At 35.1% G+C, this 15,312-nt stretch overlaps 3 protein-coding genes across 6 annotated transcripts; all 3 read right to left on the bottom strand.

Annotated features, from left to right (window-relative positions):
• Positions 1-568: 568 nt before the first annotated feature.
• LOC18026395 (DEAD-box ATP-dependent RNA helicase 56) lies at positions 569-4,226 on the bottom strand. 2 transcript variants are annotated; one of them, XM_006409119.2, is made up of 12 exons: positions 4,127-4,226; positions 3,830-3,954; positions 3,560-3,660; positions 2,961-3,133; positions 2,628-2,859; positions 2,416-2,534; positions 1,822-1,878; positions 1,538-1,722; positions 1,287-1,431; positions 1,106-1,189; positions 950-1,013; positions 569-862 (listed from the first exon to the last, which is right to left on the bottom strand). In XM_006409119.2, the coding sequence occupies exons 2-12, from the start codon at positions 3,940-3,942 to the stop codon at positions 852-854; spliced, it is 1,284 nt and encodes a 427-aa protein (XP_006409182.1). In that variant the 5' UTR covers positions 3,943-3,954; positions 4,127-4,226; the 3' UTR covers positions 569-851. The 2 variants fall into 2 exon arrangements, with proteins under 2 accessions (XP_006409182.1, XP_024016556.1); XM_024160788.1 differs by lacking the exon at positions 4,127-4,226 and having other exon boundaries at positions 2,961-3,270; positions 3,830-3,906.
• A 390-nt stretch (positions 4,227-4,616) lies between these two features.
• LOC18026396 (amyrin synthase LUP2) lies at positions 4,617-10,487 on the bottom strand. 3 transcript variants are annotated; one of them, XM_006409120.2, is made up of 17 exons: positions 10,221-10,457; positions 8,413-8,598; positions 8,146-8,235; positions 7,848-8,045; positions 7,681-7,765; positions 7,445-7,611; positions 7,171-7,362; positions 6,987-7,100; positions 6,683-6,802; positions 6,476-6,598; positions 6,300-6,398; positions 6,163-6,219; positions 5,860-6,050; positions 5,590-5,767; positions 5,442-5,522; positions 5,274-5,357; positions 4,617-4,896 (listed from the first exon to the last, which is right to left on the bottom strand). In XM_006409120.2, exons 1-17 carry the CDS (start codon positions 10,422-10,424, stop codon positions 4,750-4,752), a joined length of 2,316 nt encoding a protein of 771 aa, XP_006409183.1. In that variant the 5' UTR covers positions 10,425-10,457; the 3' UTR covers positions 4,617-4,749. The 3 variants fall into 3 exon arrangements, 2 of the variants coding, with proteins under 2 accessions (XP_006409183.1, XP_006409184.1); XM_006409121.2 differs by having other exon boundaries at positions 7,445-7,765; positions 10,221-10,487; XR_002901313.1 differs by lacking the exon at positions 4,617-4,896 and having other exon boundaries at positions 5,590-5,777; positions 7,445-7,765; positions 10,221-10,487.
• Positions 10,488-10,994: 507 nt separating this feature from the next.
• On the bottom strand, positions 10,995-12,469 carry LOC18026346 (50S ribosomal protein L9, chloroplastic). Its single transcript, XM_006409122.2, has 7 exons — positions 12,293-12,469; positions 12,125-12,172; positions 11,858-11,973; positions 11,741-11,786; positions 11,506-11,603; positions 11,374-11,421; positions 10,995-11,243 (listed from the first exon to the last, which is right to left on the bottom strand). The coding sequence occupies exons 1-7, from the start codon at positions 12,467-12,469 to the stop codon at positions 11,165-11,167; spliced, it is 612 nt and encodes a 203-aa protein (XP_006409185.2). The 3' UTR covers positions 10,995-11,164.
• Between the last annotated feature and the right edge of the window lie 2,843 nt (positions 12,470-15,312).

Consider the following 15,312-nt stretch of genomic DNA (forward strand, 5'->3'; position numbering starts at 1 on the left):
ATTATATTTAATTTAGGGTTTAACTTAGAGATATCATTAATTCCTTTTTTGAAAAAATATGATTTGATTTTCAATATTAAAACGAATTTGCAATTAAATAATAATGATAATGATAAAGGTAATTTAAGAGTTACAATCATTTAAAATTGATTAGTAGGTTATCTGGATAAAAAAATATATCATGGATTATTCTACCCATTATTTAAGAAAAAAATAGGTTATTTTAAGTAATTTTTTCTATAATCATTCGTTCTTTTATTTCGAGAAATCTTGTTGGCGAGATGACTAATGATTGTTAGAACAATGTAATATCTATTTTATTTTGAACATTCCTTGGGGATAAACTAGACTAAGTTTTGTTCTAGTTCTATTTGATCTATTAGTCGACAGTCTCTCCACTTGCTATGGGGTAATATAGTAGTATACCGTACACCCATGTAGTTGAATGTACATGATCGTTTGTCTCGGATTAGTTTCATTTTAATCATTTTTCCCTTTTTGTCTGCAATGTAGAATATGAGGGAGAAAAAGAGAGAAAAAAACATTACAGTTAACTTAGAAAGACAACAAATAGAAAAGCGCACTACGCTTTAAGATACGGAACACAAGTCAAAGCCTGAATCCTGACATAAAAAGCAACGTATTCGCTTGTACACAAAGCTGACGAATTCAAGATGAGTGCAATCTAGGAATCTCTCTCTCTCTCTTTCCTTTTTAAAAGGATACAAACAGTCTAAATATCAAAAACAAGGGGGGGCTAAGATGGTAAAAAGGCACAAAGGGGAGGGAGATGATTGCAAACTTTCCATATGACCTTTTCCCGATCACAAGGACGTAATCTGAAGCTGGTTTTAGGACGGCACTGGCACAACGAAGAGAAAGAAGAACCATCGTCAGTATCAAAACCAGACAAAACTTATGCGTAGTTGGTACAAAGGTTCACACTTACTGTATGTAGAAGTATCAAGCTGCTCAGGAAGTTCCTTAATATCAACCTCAAACCTCTCTTGTACCTGTCCACATTTACAATTGGCACTTTAGTTAATATACCCTTATCAAGCAGAGGATGGATGTGTATGGACTTCAATTAAATTAAACTCCAAACCTGATTAAGAACGTCTGAATCTGAGGTTGACGCCACAAAGGTGATTGCAAGACCCTTTGTTCCAAATCTACCAGCTCTTCCAACCTATTTTTATATACAGGGTGCAAAAGTTCACGATCATGAGAATCAATAATCTATGTCCGATATCAGGATTTTATCTATGAGTAAGAAGAATACTTACCCTGTGAAGATATGTATCAGCAGAGTCTGGCATGTCGTAGTTGATAACAATGTTGACACGCTCAATGTCAATGCCTCTTCCTACCAAGTCCGTAGCCACCAGAATTCTCTTGTGCCCCTCCTTGAAACTTTTGTAGTGAGTCAACCTGCATATTCGATCATAGTATTCTTTAAAATTGGTATCTATGCGGAGGCTTTAAGAGCAAATTCAGGGTGTTTCAGTAGGATAATGTTTTGAAAAATTATACAAACCTCTCTTCCTGAGACATGCCAGAGTGAATGCATATAGAGGGAAAATTGCACTCAACAAGCAACTTGTTCAGCTCCTTAGCTCTGTTCACGCTCTTCACAAATATGACAACTTGATTAAAGTCTAATGCATCGAGAAGGTCATTCAACTTGCGGTTTTTCTCCAACTCATTCAGTTTGATGTAGTGCTGTGAACAACGAAAAGACATAAAAATGTTCAAGCAGTCAATAATAATAACTCATATAAACCAATATGAAAGATAAGAAGATATCACACTCGTAAATACCTGGACAAGCCCATGAAGAGTCAATTTGGCTTCATCATCAACATATATTTCCATTGGCTGAAAGGAAGAGATCACAGAATAAAGTGTATTAGCAAGGCTTCCTCAGGCAATGATTTCCAGTACAAAATTGACGACGGATGAAGGACCCCCGACTGAGATCCTCGTCCACCAGGTTTGCATCCTCAAAGATGTGAGTTTCTTCATGAAACATTGAAACATCAATATCGCTCGGGAACATAAGGCCCGACAAACTGAGTACGATGAAACCTTGAGACCTCACTACGCCCCGACTCAAAACTCACCCCAGCACTGTTAGCAATCCAAGTAAAAAGAAAAACACAATGGTGATAGAAGATCCCACTACATCACTGAACCACACCAAAGCTAATTTACATCTTCAAAGTCACCCAATTTTCCAAACCCCAACAAACTACCTAAGGCTTTAATGGACTGATACCGTGCATCCAGGGATCAAATGACAGGTTTCCAGGACCAGAAGGTGCTTAAATAATCTACGATCTTCCGAAGAAGGCTAGAAATAATTAAAGACTATAGGACTTGTAAACCGAGATAGTATTGGCCGTGGGACATTACATCTTGCATAAATTTCTTGCAGACAGGGCGTATCTCTTTGCTGAGCGTTGCTGAGAACATCATAACTTGTTTGTCGTGAGGAGTCATCTTGAAAATCTCTTGAACATCCCTCCGCATGTCTGTTAGAGAAGAGTCACAAATGTTAAAACAGGCAATAATTTCAGAGGCAGGTAAAACGTCTTTATACACAAGGATGTTAGAGATCCACATACCAAGCGACTCGAGCATTTTATCACACTCGTCAAGAATAAAATGCCTCACATTCTTCAAGGAGAGATATTTTTCCCTGGCGAGTGCAAGCACCCGACCAGGTGTTCCAACAACAATGTGAGGACATTCATTCTTCAGCAAGTCTTTGTGCACTTTAATGTTGACTCCACCGTAGAACACCGAAACCTTTGTATCAGGCAGATAGGTACTGAATCGCATGAACTCATTGCAGATCTGCAAGTAATTTTCAGGGTCAAGGCGTGAGAAAACGTGGGGACAGACAACATAACTATCAGAGCCGAGAACCTGACTTGAAGAAAATTAAAAGGAAATACCTGGTAAGCTAACTCTCTTGTATGGCACAAGACAAGTGCAGAAACTTGTCCAGGAGATGGTTCGATCTGTTGCAGAGTAGACAGAACAAACACAGCAGTCTTTCCCATACCAGATTTTGCTTGGCAGATAACATCCATTCCCAAGATAGCTTGAGGGATACATTCATGTTGCACTGGTGGAGAAGCAAAGAAAATCGCAGCGAAGGAAGCCTTTATAAGTAGAATACAACCTCCATATGTTTTTTAATTGGTGGCTAAACCAAATGCTAAGCTCACTCCAAATCAACAGATTGAAATAGCGTTTATTTACCTGGAAAAATCAACCAGTGAAATGTCAATTGACATAGCAATTATAACAAAAACAAAAAATATCTCTAGCCACCTAAACAGGACAGCAAATCTGTGTTCAAACTTAGTGGGGTGATTAAATTCCAACAACAGATGTACAACAATAAAGCTTGTAAGAGACAAAGGTACCACACGAAGTGTTACAATTTTGAGTGTAATATTATGCTATATCAAGTTAATCACCATTAGAGTATGCAATATCAACAAAAACAAGTCAAGCTAAAAGCTCAGAAACAAAGAAATGTACTTGCCTTCAGATGGATGCTCAAATCCTGAGTCAACAATAGCTCGAAGAAGCTCCGGTTTCAAAAGGAAGTCTCTGAATCCAGAACTGTGTATTCCCACGTATCCTCTGAGACAAAGAAAAATAAAACAATTAGTTTATAGCAGCTTTTGCAATAAAGAACCCAACATATTACTACACGACTAATTAATTAAACCTTGGTAATCACACAACAACCTTAAATTTAAACAGCCAGTGTTGTCATGAAACAGATCGAGAAAACAAAAATAAGACTCACTTCTTGACGGCTTCGCCGTTAACTTTAGTTGCAGAATCAAGGACCTTCTCGTCCTCTTCCTCATAGTCCAGAAGCTCCTCCTCATAGGCTTCGTTGTCTCTAGCGTCTCCCATACTTGACAAGTTCTAGAACAAAAGAAAAAAAAATTCAGATCAAGTTCGTAATCCAAATCACAAAACCCTTAGGGTTAGGGGAGAAACTTGAATAGTTATTTGCAAATAGCGTTCTCAAACCCTAAGCATGCATAATTTGCTAAGAATCAGTGAGATCTGACGGATTTAGAGTGAGAGGAGATACCTGAGAACTGAACGGAGTTGGCTAGATCGCAATATCGAATTAGGGTTACCAAATCTCTGATTGTAGAAGACAACTAAAGAAAGAGGAAAATATCAGAGCTACGGTATATGTAGTGGGACTGGATAGGGTTGAACCGAGTATAAACTGGGCTTTATTAATATGGGCCTACACATCAATGAAGCCTGGCCCAACCCATTCAAATCATTTCCATTTTGTGAAATGGACAGAGAGGACATTTCAGTCAGAGCTTCCTTTTGAAACCAAGATTGCAAGTACTGTATTACCGACGTGAGTAAATACTGCTTTAATTTTTGGTTGCAAGTTTCTTGAACACAATGTTGTCAGTGTACTCACGTATTCTAAGAAACATTCTCAAATCTTCATAAATAAACTCTTAGTTTTAGATATGAATAATAATCATATGATACATGGTACATATAGTATGGTTACTGAAACATTATTAAAGTATGGTGCTCTTGGATAGATGTGGAGAAAACAGAAAATTTGATTCATCTAATAGTATCAGAGTGATGCACATTTTTCATATTTCTGTATCCTGAAAATAGTAGTAGTTTGTGACTGTGAAGGAATGTAAGTGCAGCTCTTATTTTGTTAAATTAAGTTCATGTGTGATTTATTTTTGCGTGAATGTGATCTCCATGAGTAGCGAACGTAGCTTTCCTGTATTCTGCAAGTGCCCACAATGGGAAGGTGTTTCTGTATGTAGCATAGTGTAGCATGCAATTATTCATGAACGCTCCTGTCATCTCCTGCACACACACATGACAGAAAGAGAGAAATAAACACACGGTTAATTATCCATTCATTAAGCTTGTTATAGTGGAGAAAAGTGATTAACACTAACAAAGATAAAAAGAAAATATTTTGTATAAATTAACAGTAACATAGATAGCTTGAACTGATTTTGTTATAGAGTGTGAACTGGTTTATAAGCATTAACAGAGAGACAAAATCAAAGATCTTAGACCCTTGGTGATACTGTTTGTAGAGCACTCTAAATTTGTTTAATTATTTACTACTTGAGTTAACTTATTGAAAGACAAAAACCTAATATCAACTAAGACCAACAGTGCAAGAAAGGAAACAGAGATTAGTATCTCTATCAATGAAAACGTCAGAAACTAACCTGTTGTGGAAAATCCCCATTTTCCATTTGCGAAGTGATGATAAATTTCGCAGCACGGTGAAGAGGTATAAAATCTCTCTCAGCCTGTTGTGTATATCACAAACAATAGGTTTCAAGACTGAAAATTGAGAAAAAAAAAAAATGCAAATGTAAGATTGAAAAGTGAACCTGTCCCCCGTGAATCAAACCCATCATAGCCCATGCGGTTTGCACTATGTTTGATCCATTCCTTTCTAGTGGTATGTATCTCTGCATATAAACCATATTAAAAAGATGAAAACTTATTCAAAATTTTTGTGTTGAATCATAAAAATACCTGTTCGGGGCATGAGAGATAGCTCTCCCCCCAGCCTCCATCTTCATTCTGTATTGTAAGCAGAAAATCTACACCGTTGCAAATAGATAAACAGTTGTTGTACGTTTTACCAATCGCTGCTAGGCCGCTAAGAGCAAACCATGTGCCATAAATGAAACAAATACCCCAGTTTCCGTACCTACCCATTACTCAAAACGAAAACTATTTTGTTAGAGCTTTTTGGGACCACGTTTATTAAACGTTTCTTTAATTTACAATAAACTAGCATACCATGAACCATCTGGCATTTGTTTGCTTTCTATGAATTGCACCGCTTTCTTGATCGACTTGATGACCTCTTTTTCCCTGTGATCCGGATACAGTTGTTTGAACATAACAAAAGCTTGTATAACAGCTGAGGTACATTCCACGCACTCACCCTCGACCATAACGTTAGCAAAAAAATCTGTGGGATTCAGCAACTGCGACACCAATTTAAAATGTTACATTTTAGAAGGATTCTCTTCTTGAACAACTTTCAACTTTGCAACAATTAATTAAAAAAACATCCAACATATATGTTTTAGCTCTTACTTCCAACCATTCAGGTGCGCTGGCCGGTTCCCATGCAGTCAAGCCTCCATTTTCACTCTATATCAAATGAAGCCATATTTAGTTACTTAAGAGAAAGTAAATTTTTGAAAACATTAGGCTTGTATATATGAACTCACCTGTAAAGATAACAAGAGATTAACAGAATCGTATAGATGTTCAGGATCTATTTTCTGGCCAACGAGATCAGCTGGCATCATTGAGAGCAACATGCAACACTACAAAACCAGATAGGTACATGTGAAATCTTGGGACAAATCTTGTGGAAACTTCAACAACTAATTTGGTTAATTACCTTCAGAGCTTCAGCTGTACAATCTGAAACTTGCCATCCATGATCTCGATCAGAAAAAGTCCATGCTCCTTTGGAAATATGGCGATGCATTGTCTTAAAGTCACCTGAAGGGTTCTCTCTAACCTACAAAGTTTTTTGATTTAAAAACATTCAATTGCTCCATAAAGTAATTCAAGATAAAAGACTATCTGAACAAGGATATCAAACCTGAGATCTTTTTATGTAAGTGTGTCCTCTCCTGAGCACCTCATAGGTTTCATCACCGAGATCACTGGCAAGTAAAGCCTGAATTGCAAACCCTGTCTCCCAAAGCTGACTTCCAAAGCTCTGCGTAAATTTGAATTGCTTTATAAATTGCCTTATCAAATCTCTTGGAGATACACCTACTTTTAACTTTTAAGCTAGCTTTTGCGGTGAGTTCTACTCCTAGGTCTTTTATCAGGCTTTGGTTAAGGACCTAGTATAGGATAGGTTCGTATCAGGATTTACTTAAATATCTTATTTAATTTACCTGCATTTTTAGCCCATCTTCAGCTACCCACATGTAGTCCGAAAGTCTAGAGAGATGTTTCTTGAAGTGATCCCCAACCGGGTTTTCAACCCAGCAAGCAAGCATGCACAGAACCTGCATAGAATTTTCAACATGTAAACGTTTTCCAAAGTACAGTTTTAAAAAAGTTTGCTAAATGTTTTACCTTCTCAATACATCCAATGGTGATATAGTGGCTATTTTCGTCCTCATAATGTATGTGATTCATAGCCACCCGGAGAGCCTTTTCTCTGACAAGCTTGTTTAACGGCCATCTTGTAAGGAAAGGCTCCACGAACATGTGGAGAGTGTCCCATATCAAATCTTGAACCAGAGGATGTGGATAATATGTGTCTTCCTGAAATGGTTAAATGATGTAAAGTTTACAGATTCTATCCATGGTAGAGAAATTTAAAGCTTAAAAAAACGGTCAAACATGCCTTTCCACATAAACGCCGCGCTTTATTCCAGTTAATTTCTTCATAAGGTTGTAAATGGAGTTCTTCACGCAATTGCATGATAAGAGGTGTAACTGGACCAACAAATCTTTTGCCATATAGATAAGACATGGGCATATAAACCATCCTCGTATAGCACAAAAGCTTTCCTGCATTTTTCGCGTCAAGGCAGAAAAATTTACAACAATAATCTACAAACACAAAGGTACAGAACACACCTAGATGTAGTGGAAGGAAAGAAGGTAGCAACCACATCTCGGGAGGCATTGGGTTGGTTCCAGACCAATCATAGATTCCAAGTATCTACATATATAAAGAAAAAAATGTTGATGAGTAATGTTCAAACATATCTCAGCTAAATTAACATATGATCCATTAGCTTTACCGAGAGCCAAACTTTTCCCCAAGAAGGAATATAAGTCACACCACCATGGTTAAGAATCCATTCCCTAGCCCGTTTACACGAGTTTTCTCTTCCTCCATCGAGACCTACTCCGAGCATACGCAAGCATATGTAATTCAGAGCGGTGCTGAACATGACGCTCTTGCTCTCAATGTGTAATCCCCATCCACCATCTTCGTTCTGCAGATTAATTAAGACACAGAGTCTCAAGATTTCTATAACTAAAGATCACTAAGTCAAGGCTTTTCTGTGAAATCCAAAAAGCCTAGCTGAAAAGTACCTGGTGACAATAGATATATCGAAGAATCTCTTTGCGATGCTCTGCATCGAACACCTCTTCCAAGTGTCCTGTGATGTATAAACAAAACACCTGCAGAAAATCGTCTCCGTTTCATTTCTTCCTCTTCGTACTTATCCCTTTATTGCACACAATTTCTCCTTATTTTCTATTTCTAGGTGTCCTAAATCTCTGAATCTAACCCTACGAGTATTCATCGATAGACATAACAGAAGGAAGAAATTTGATAGTATCGAGAAAGGCACTTACCAACGGAGGGAGGAAGAAGAGAGGTCCGGCGATTTCTGCTGGCCAGTGGCCGTCGGAGGATTGCAAAGCCGAGAAGAAAGCGACGCCTCTCCGTAAAGCATTCGTCGTTTTTACGTATGTGATACTTTCGCCGTCGTCGAACTTCACCGGCGGAATCACTTGCTCGAATTTCGCCTCTTTTAAAAACTGTGCGTATACAATTAAACCCAAATGAAAAATGCCAGACAAATATGTATAAAAAAAACATATTATTTTGTAGATGAAATTTTTAATATCTAGTCAATATCTAGTACTTTTTTATTCAAAAAAAAAAAATATTGTATTTTGTATTCTCCTGCAGAGATATTTGCGTTGGGACATCACTTTTTCAAAGTTTCAATTATCATTTGACACTATTCTTTTGTTTTTTGCCCGTATTCGGCATAAATACTATTTTGCTCCCCTTTCTACGTACCTGTATACACAGACATACATAGTATTTTGTACAAAGGCAAAATGGTTCCAGATAAATAATATTTGGTTTTCTTGTACAAAATGTCTGATTTTGATGAAATTTTTAAAAGGATTTTTTTAAACTAAGTTTTTTTTTAAATTTTTACCAAAGTTGGTAATCCCTCTAGACACAAAATATTAGTTTCGTCACAAACCTAACTCGATTATGTGCATTTGTAAGACCATATCTCTAATTAAAGTAAGTTTCACATTATTTATGCATTTGCAAGACCACATTTCTAACTTTGCGCCTAATTCCACTGCAAATGGAATAATAGAGTAAAATATCTCATATTTCAATTTGCGTAACGTTGTTAATATCTATTATATTAAAATATAAGCATTTTTAGTATTTGTTTCCAAACATTCTTAAAGTTTTTTTAAAAATATTTATATATATATATAAATTTAATTCCGAAAATTATATATTGATTTAGATACCTAAAAATTTCCTTAAATATAGGTTATATCTATAATCTATAGATATTAATTTACATAGACTTCCTTAAATATATGTTAGATTTAATTTAACATTTGAAATTTAAATAAGATTTTCAAAATAACACATATGATTAACAAATATCTTATTATATTTTTTCAATCATATTCTATCAGATTAAAATTTCACATATTGAAAATAGATAAATATTAATATTATATAATAATTTGATGGGATAAGTTAAGTTTTTTTTTTATAATTATGCTCTTATGCGTGTTAGGTTATCAAACCATGCAAGATATTAGGAGAATATTATTTCAAAATTAGTAAATATTTATATTATAAAGGGTGGGTTAGAATTATGATTTCATAATCATGGTCTTTTTCGGATTAATAAAATGAACGAGTTAGAAATATATTTTTATAATAACTGTCACTTTTTGATTAATAAAATAACTGGTTTAAATTATGTTTTTATGATCATGGTAGTCATAATAATACTGGAAAAAAAGAAAAAAAATTATATCTGAACACAAATTTTTTTATATCACTTATTAAAAAATTATATTTACAAAGAAAATATAAATTAGATTATAAATTTTGATTAAAACAAAATTTCTGTGCGGATGCACGGGTTAAAATCTAGTTCCTATTTAAAAGTTAAACTGTACACAAATTATGAATGTCTTCTTTTTTTTTTGGCTAAAGTTAACTTAGTATAGATAAGTATCCATGACTGAAAATCAATATTAAAAAACTATAAATTTAGACAAGGTGGAGAACCACTATATATATTACAATCTATTTAGATTTTCAGGCGTTATCTTTGTCACGATTAGTAAATAAAGCTCAATGGTGAAAGAAAGAAAAAACTTACTTGCATTCGCCACAAGAGATCACTAGAAGCTTTAACACGAGAACGGTTGTCATAGAAACTCCGGCGAGCTTCCTCTACAGCGGCTCGTTCCTCCGGTGTGCCAGCTTTGGGATCAAACTCCCATATTTGACGTCCGGTGAAGTTGTTGCTGCTGAATAAATACGGATCTTCTCCATTTCCCTCTCCTGTCTTCAACTTCCACATAACAAAGATCCTATATATGCATATATACTGAGTTTAAAACTTTCATGCAAATGTTGTGTAATGATAGATAATACGTAGTGTTGTTTACATGAGTTAAGGTATACACTATACAGTATATATATAAATCAAGGTTACATATATTATGATTTTATATTTTTGTATACTAAAATTAAAGAGCCCTCTTGTAATAAAGAAGAAATAAAGAGCTAGATAGAGAGAGGGAGGGGAGGCTACTTCTCTTGGGTCGATAGTTGTTGGGCAGTAGACGATTTAGAGCATAATTAATGCAAGAACCTATAGGAGGTTCTTAATCGATTTTTAATTATTAAATATAGATTAAGAACTCTTAATAAGAAACTCATGTTTTCTATGCTCCAATGGTAGAATCCATTAGGGGTTTTTAAAAAAACAAAAATTTGATTGTGAAGTATTTATTTGTAGGTAAATTCTCATATATTGATTGGATCATCGAAGAAGTGGAATGAGCTTATCTGTTCTCGATTTACGTTGGATATTACTTATTTACGATTTGTTAGAAGCCAACAATCAGAAAACACATCTGTGGCCCCCTTTTTCGTCTAAAAGATTACATTTTTTCAAAACTTGTCATACATGAATACAAATATATACTAAAGTATCATGAAAAAAAGAAACAGATGTAGCAAAACATATGAGATACAAAAAGAGAACAAATATAAAGCAATTCGAAGAATACAATTTGAAGATCCTTAATTCGTGTTTTAGGATAAAAAGAAAGCATTCTTACAAGCATCTCTGGAGCAGTCATACAAATCTTCATAACCTAAAAAATCAAAAGACCTCCACGGTAGAAGAATCAGAACCAACACGCAGAGAAGACGAGAAAACCACATTAGGTTCTTTATAAACACACAGAAACCCAAATGCATACTGATCTAACTCAACCGCATTTTGTTCTTTATTATGTTACCTTTGGAGCTGTGCCTTGATGATGTCGACGAGGTCTTGTGCTGTCACACTGCATGGGAATTTAAAGTTAAGAAGAGGATAGACATGTTTTCCAAGATCATTTAAAATCTGGATTTGCTTAAACATGACTTACGATCCAAATATTTGTTTGCCTTTACCACCCTTGCGTTTAACCTTGAAAGCCCCAACGGTTTCAAATATCATTGCCAGTTGTTGGGCCTCTTCTTTCACCTGAAAAATGGTTTCACGCAAAAGAAAAGAAACAACATACAAAAGTTCTCAGGTAAAACTCTATAACCAAGTAAGCGAGATTTTGGTGAATGATGAGCAAAACAAATTAAACAATCAATGCATTCATCTCAGATTACCCTTTGCTTTTCTGCCTCTATCCGTTCGTCTTCCATCTTCATTTCCCTGGAAAATACAACAAAAAACGTTGAATTTACAAAATGAAGCATTAGTTGTTGATCTCATAACAGTATAACAGAATCAGAGTCATGAGCTGAGCCTTTCTCGTAGGCAACAGGAAGTTTCTGAAAAAACCGGCTTTCACTTCCAGTAGTTGCCCTTGCTTACCCAAGTTTGACACATCCTCTTTCAAGATTACAAACAAGATTTACTCCATTACAAAACTTCCGACCAGAAATCAAATAAACACACTAGGAATCAACCAATCCTTTGTTATTATCTTGGAGCTATTCTCGAGTAACAAAGGTTTCTACTTTGAAATTCCAATCTCTTACAAATTGTACCTTAACATTCAATCTGTGACCGCCAGTTCCAGGCTTTAGATGTTCCACCTTCACAAACACCCAAAATTGCGAATGAATCAAAAGAAACAAAAAAAAAAACCGACGAGTCAGAAAAACAACCTTCAATTCCAAACAAAAAACACTATTTAGAAGAAAAACCCATCTAACCTGAGCGGCTTTCTCGGCGATATTGAGCCCTTCAATTCCAGCTTTGGGCTTGACAGACACGGCCTTGCACACAACATCGGTACACCTCTTGCTCTGTCTATTGAACGCGAGAGCAGCCGGGAGAAAATCGCAAGGAGAAGATACAGAGAAAAGAAAGAACCTCAAGCTCTGATTCATCTTTTCTCTTTGAGTTCACAAAGAGAGCGGATACAGAGAAGAGATTGATTCCCCTCAGCGGCCGGAAGAGATGCAAATCGACGGAGACATCCATGAGTCGAAAAAAAAATTTTGCTCAAAGAAGAAACAACAACAAAATTTTCTTCTCAATTTATTGCTCCAATAACACAATAACACGTGCCCCGTAAAAGTCAAGTCTTAAATAAAAACCGTTTCTTACGTATTCTTTTAGTTTTGATTTAATTTTTACCTAAAAAACCTTTAAAACCCCTTTTAAGATCTCGCGTTGAGGATGGTCATATATAGCGTACTAACTACTGTTTGTGTAAAGCTTTTCTCAAAACAAACAAACAACTACTGTTTGTACTGATGATGTTTGGAAATTTAAAGTCACATAAAGCTGTATATTAACTTGACATGTATTTTTAAGTATTTATACTTTAACTTGCAGTTAAAGCCGAGTATTTGTAAGTCTTCATATGTCTCAAATACTCCCAAAAAATGGTAATGATGTCCCACCTGTCTTGTTCTCCACTCAACTTACAATAATGATGCGAATAGACTCTTTTTTCGTCGGTGAATTTTGCCACAGATTGTAGAGACCACTCAAATCAATGAACATCGTTGCTGATTTTCTTAGGGCTTCACTGCGTTTAGGATGCAGTGGCTGTTTTATAGCCATATTCTTTTTCTATGGTCCTAAATGTACTATAATATCATGATGTACATATATTTTAATTTTCCAAAAGAATTTATTCGGTAGACACGGAGAAAATTGACATTAAGTAGTAGACTAATTAGTAATTATGTGGCCTTACTGGCTAGTGCTATCAAACGGTTTGAACATTTCTACAATCTTCGTCGTTACCGTACCATTACATGAAATTCAACTTGTTATTTTATTGGTCGTGTCGTTAAAATATATATACATTTGGTATTCATATAACTGCATATATATACCACTATATACCACAACAACTGATAATAGAGAACTCCAAATAATATAGATCGCACGGTTATTTATGATAGAAATATAAAATATATTGGAAAAATACCACGTTCTGCATACAGTTAAGTATAAAAGTTAAGAGCATAGCAACAGAGGTATTAGTCCGTTTTCCATCGATGCTTATCCCAAAAAAAATATGTAAATAAACTGAAGAAACGATGCTTATTTGAGACCCATAAGCATTGATGCTTGGAGTATTTAATAATATTTAATAGCTAAGCATTCCAAAATGGGTTGCTCCATTGCTGATGCTCTAAGGCCAAGTAAGGGGGTAACCTCATCCAAAGCCACATTTGGAAATGGTACTAATTATTTATGGTAAAGAAGTTTGTGAATCTTTCCTTCACCAAAGACATACATATCAAGTTATCAACAAATACTTACAAAGACAGTGAATTGAAGATAATTTACCAAAACTGTAAGACATGACATGCGACAGAACATTTGTGTTCTGTTTTTTTATTTAAAATGTGGCAGCTTCGGCCATAGTTTTCCCGTATCGGGAGTCAGTCTTTAGATAAAATTTTCGTTTAGATAACTCTTTTGCCAGAGAAAAATTGAATATGAAACACACAAAAGAAGAAACAACTAACCTGTACTACTGTTGAGATCACCACCATTTGGTTATGAGAATGCATGGTTTTGAAATTAAGGACTTGACAAATGGGAGCTATTACAGACGACTTCTCGACTATGTTTGTTTTGTCTTTAATATATATATTCCACATTTTTTGAAGAAATTAGGTGGGAATGTTATTGTTGTAACATTATATCGTGATGAGACATTAGATAGACATATTTCTTAGACTGTTACCATCCAATAACCACAAACACGTCGTAAATACCATCCACAAAATATATAGTACAATCTGGTTGAGTTCTTTAATCATTTGTCTTTCGCATGGCCAAAAATATAAAGAAAACAAAGCTTAAAAGAAGAAAAATGGTGCTAGAATTGATCTAGAAAGAAAGAATCAACAGGGAAATCTAGAAAATAAGAGTCCAAGGAAATTGCACTCTCTACATAATCCACTTCACCAAAAAAAAAAAAGAAAAAAAAAAAGCAAAAACGTTGCCAAAACGAAAGAAGAGTGATGACGAAACTGATTTAAGTCCTAAGGCATCCTCTAATTAAGAGAAGGAAGTCTGTTAAACCGAAAAAGAAGTAATCCTCAGCTCTTTAATAAATTCACATAAAAATAACAACCTAAGTGTTATCCGTCATAATCTAAGTGTATCCAATAATACTCAACTTTACGTTTCGACTGGTAACCACTAACCACAAAAAAAAAATTGCATTCATTGGGAATTGTCCTTTATCACAAAAATCCAAATGTCTTCCCATGAAGCATTGAAATGAATATATTGTGTAAGAGATCATTCGTCATGTATCAATCAATCAAAAACAAATCTGTTTCTTTCTTTCCTTGTAAATTGCTGGAAGAGATCATCTACCATCAATCAAACAACAACAAATTTAGTAAGTATATATTTAATTGATGTTGCTTTTTATAGAATTGTTTTGATTATATTTACTGGTGGTATTCGTGTGGATAGTCTATCTTGGTTCTTTCTAATCGTGAGTATATATGTCATTTGGGCTCGTACTTATGCAAGGGCTGGACTCAAATATAATACAAAACATTAGATACGATTATAAGAATGTCTAATATTGGTTTCAAAATGTCTTTGGTAAATATATTATAACTTATATATGGGCTCTGAGTGATAATTGCGGATTAGTCATAAGTATTGTACATGGAGAGCTTACTTGCTTAGCAAGCCAACTACCAACCACTTTTCTACAAACTCATGCATGCATGTGATTGGTTTC

The sequence above is a fragment of the Eutrema salsugineum genome, unplaced genomic scaffold (assembly GCF_000478725.1).
Source record: "Eutrema salsugineum unplaced genomic scaffold, Eutsalg1_0 scaffold_11, whole genome shotgun sequence".
Lineage (NCBI taxonomy): Eukaryota > Viridiplantae > Streptophyta > Magnoliopsida > Brassicales > Brassicaceae > Eutrema > Eutrema salsugineum.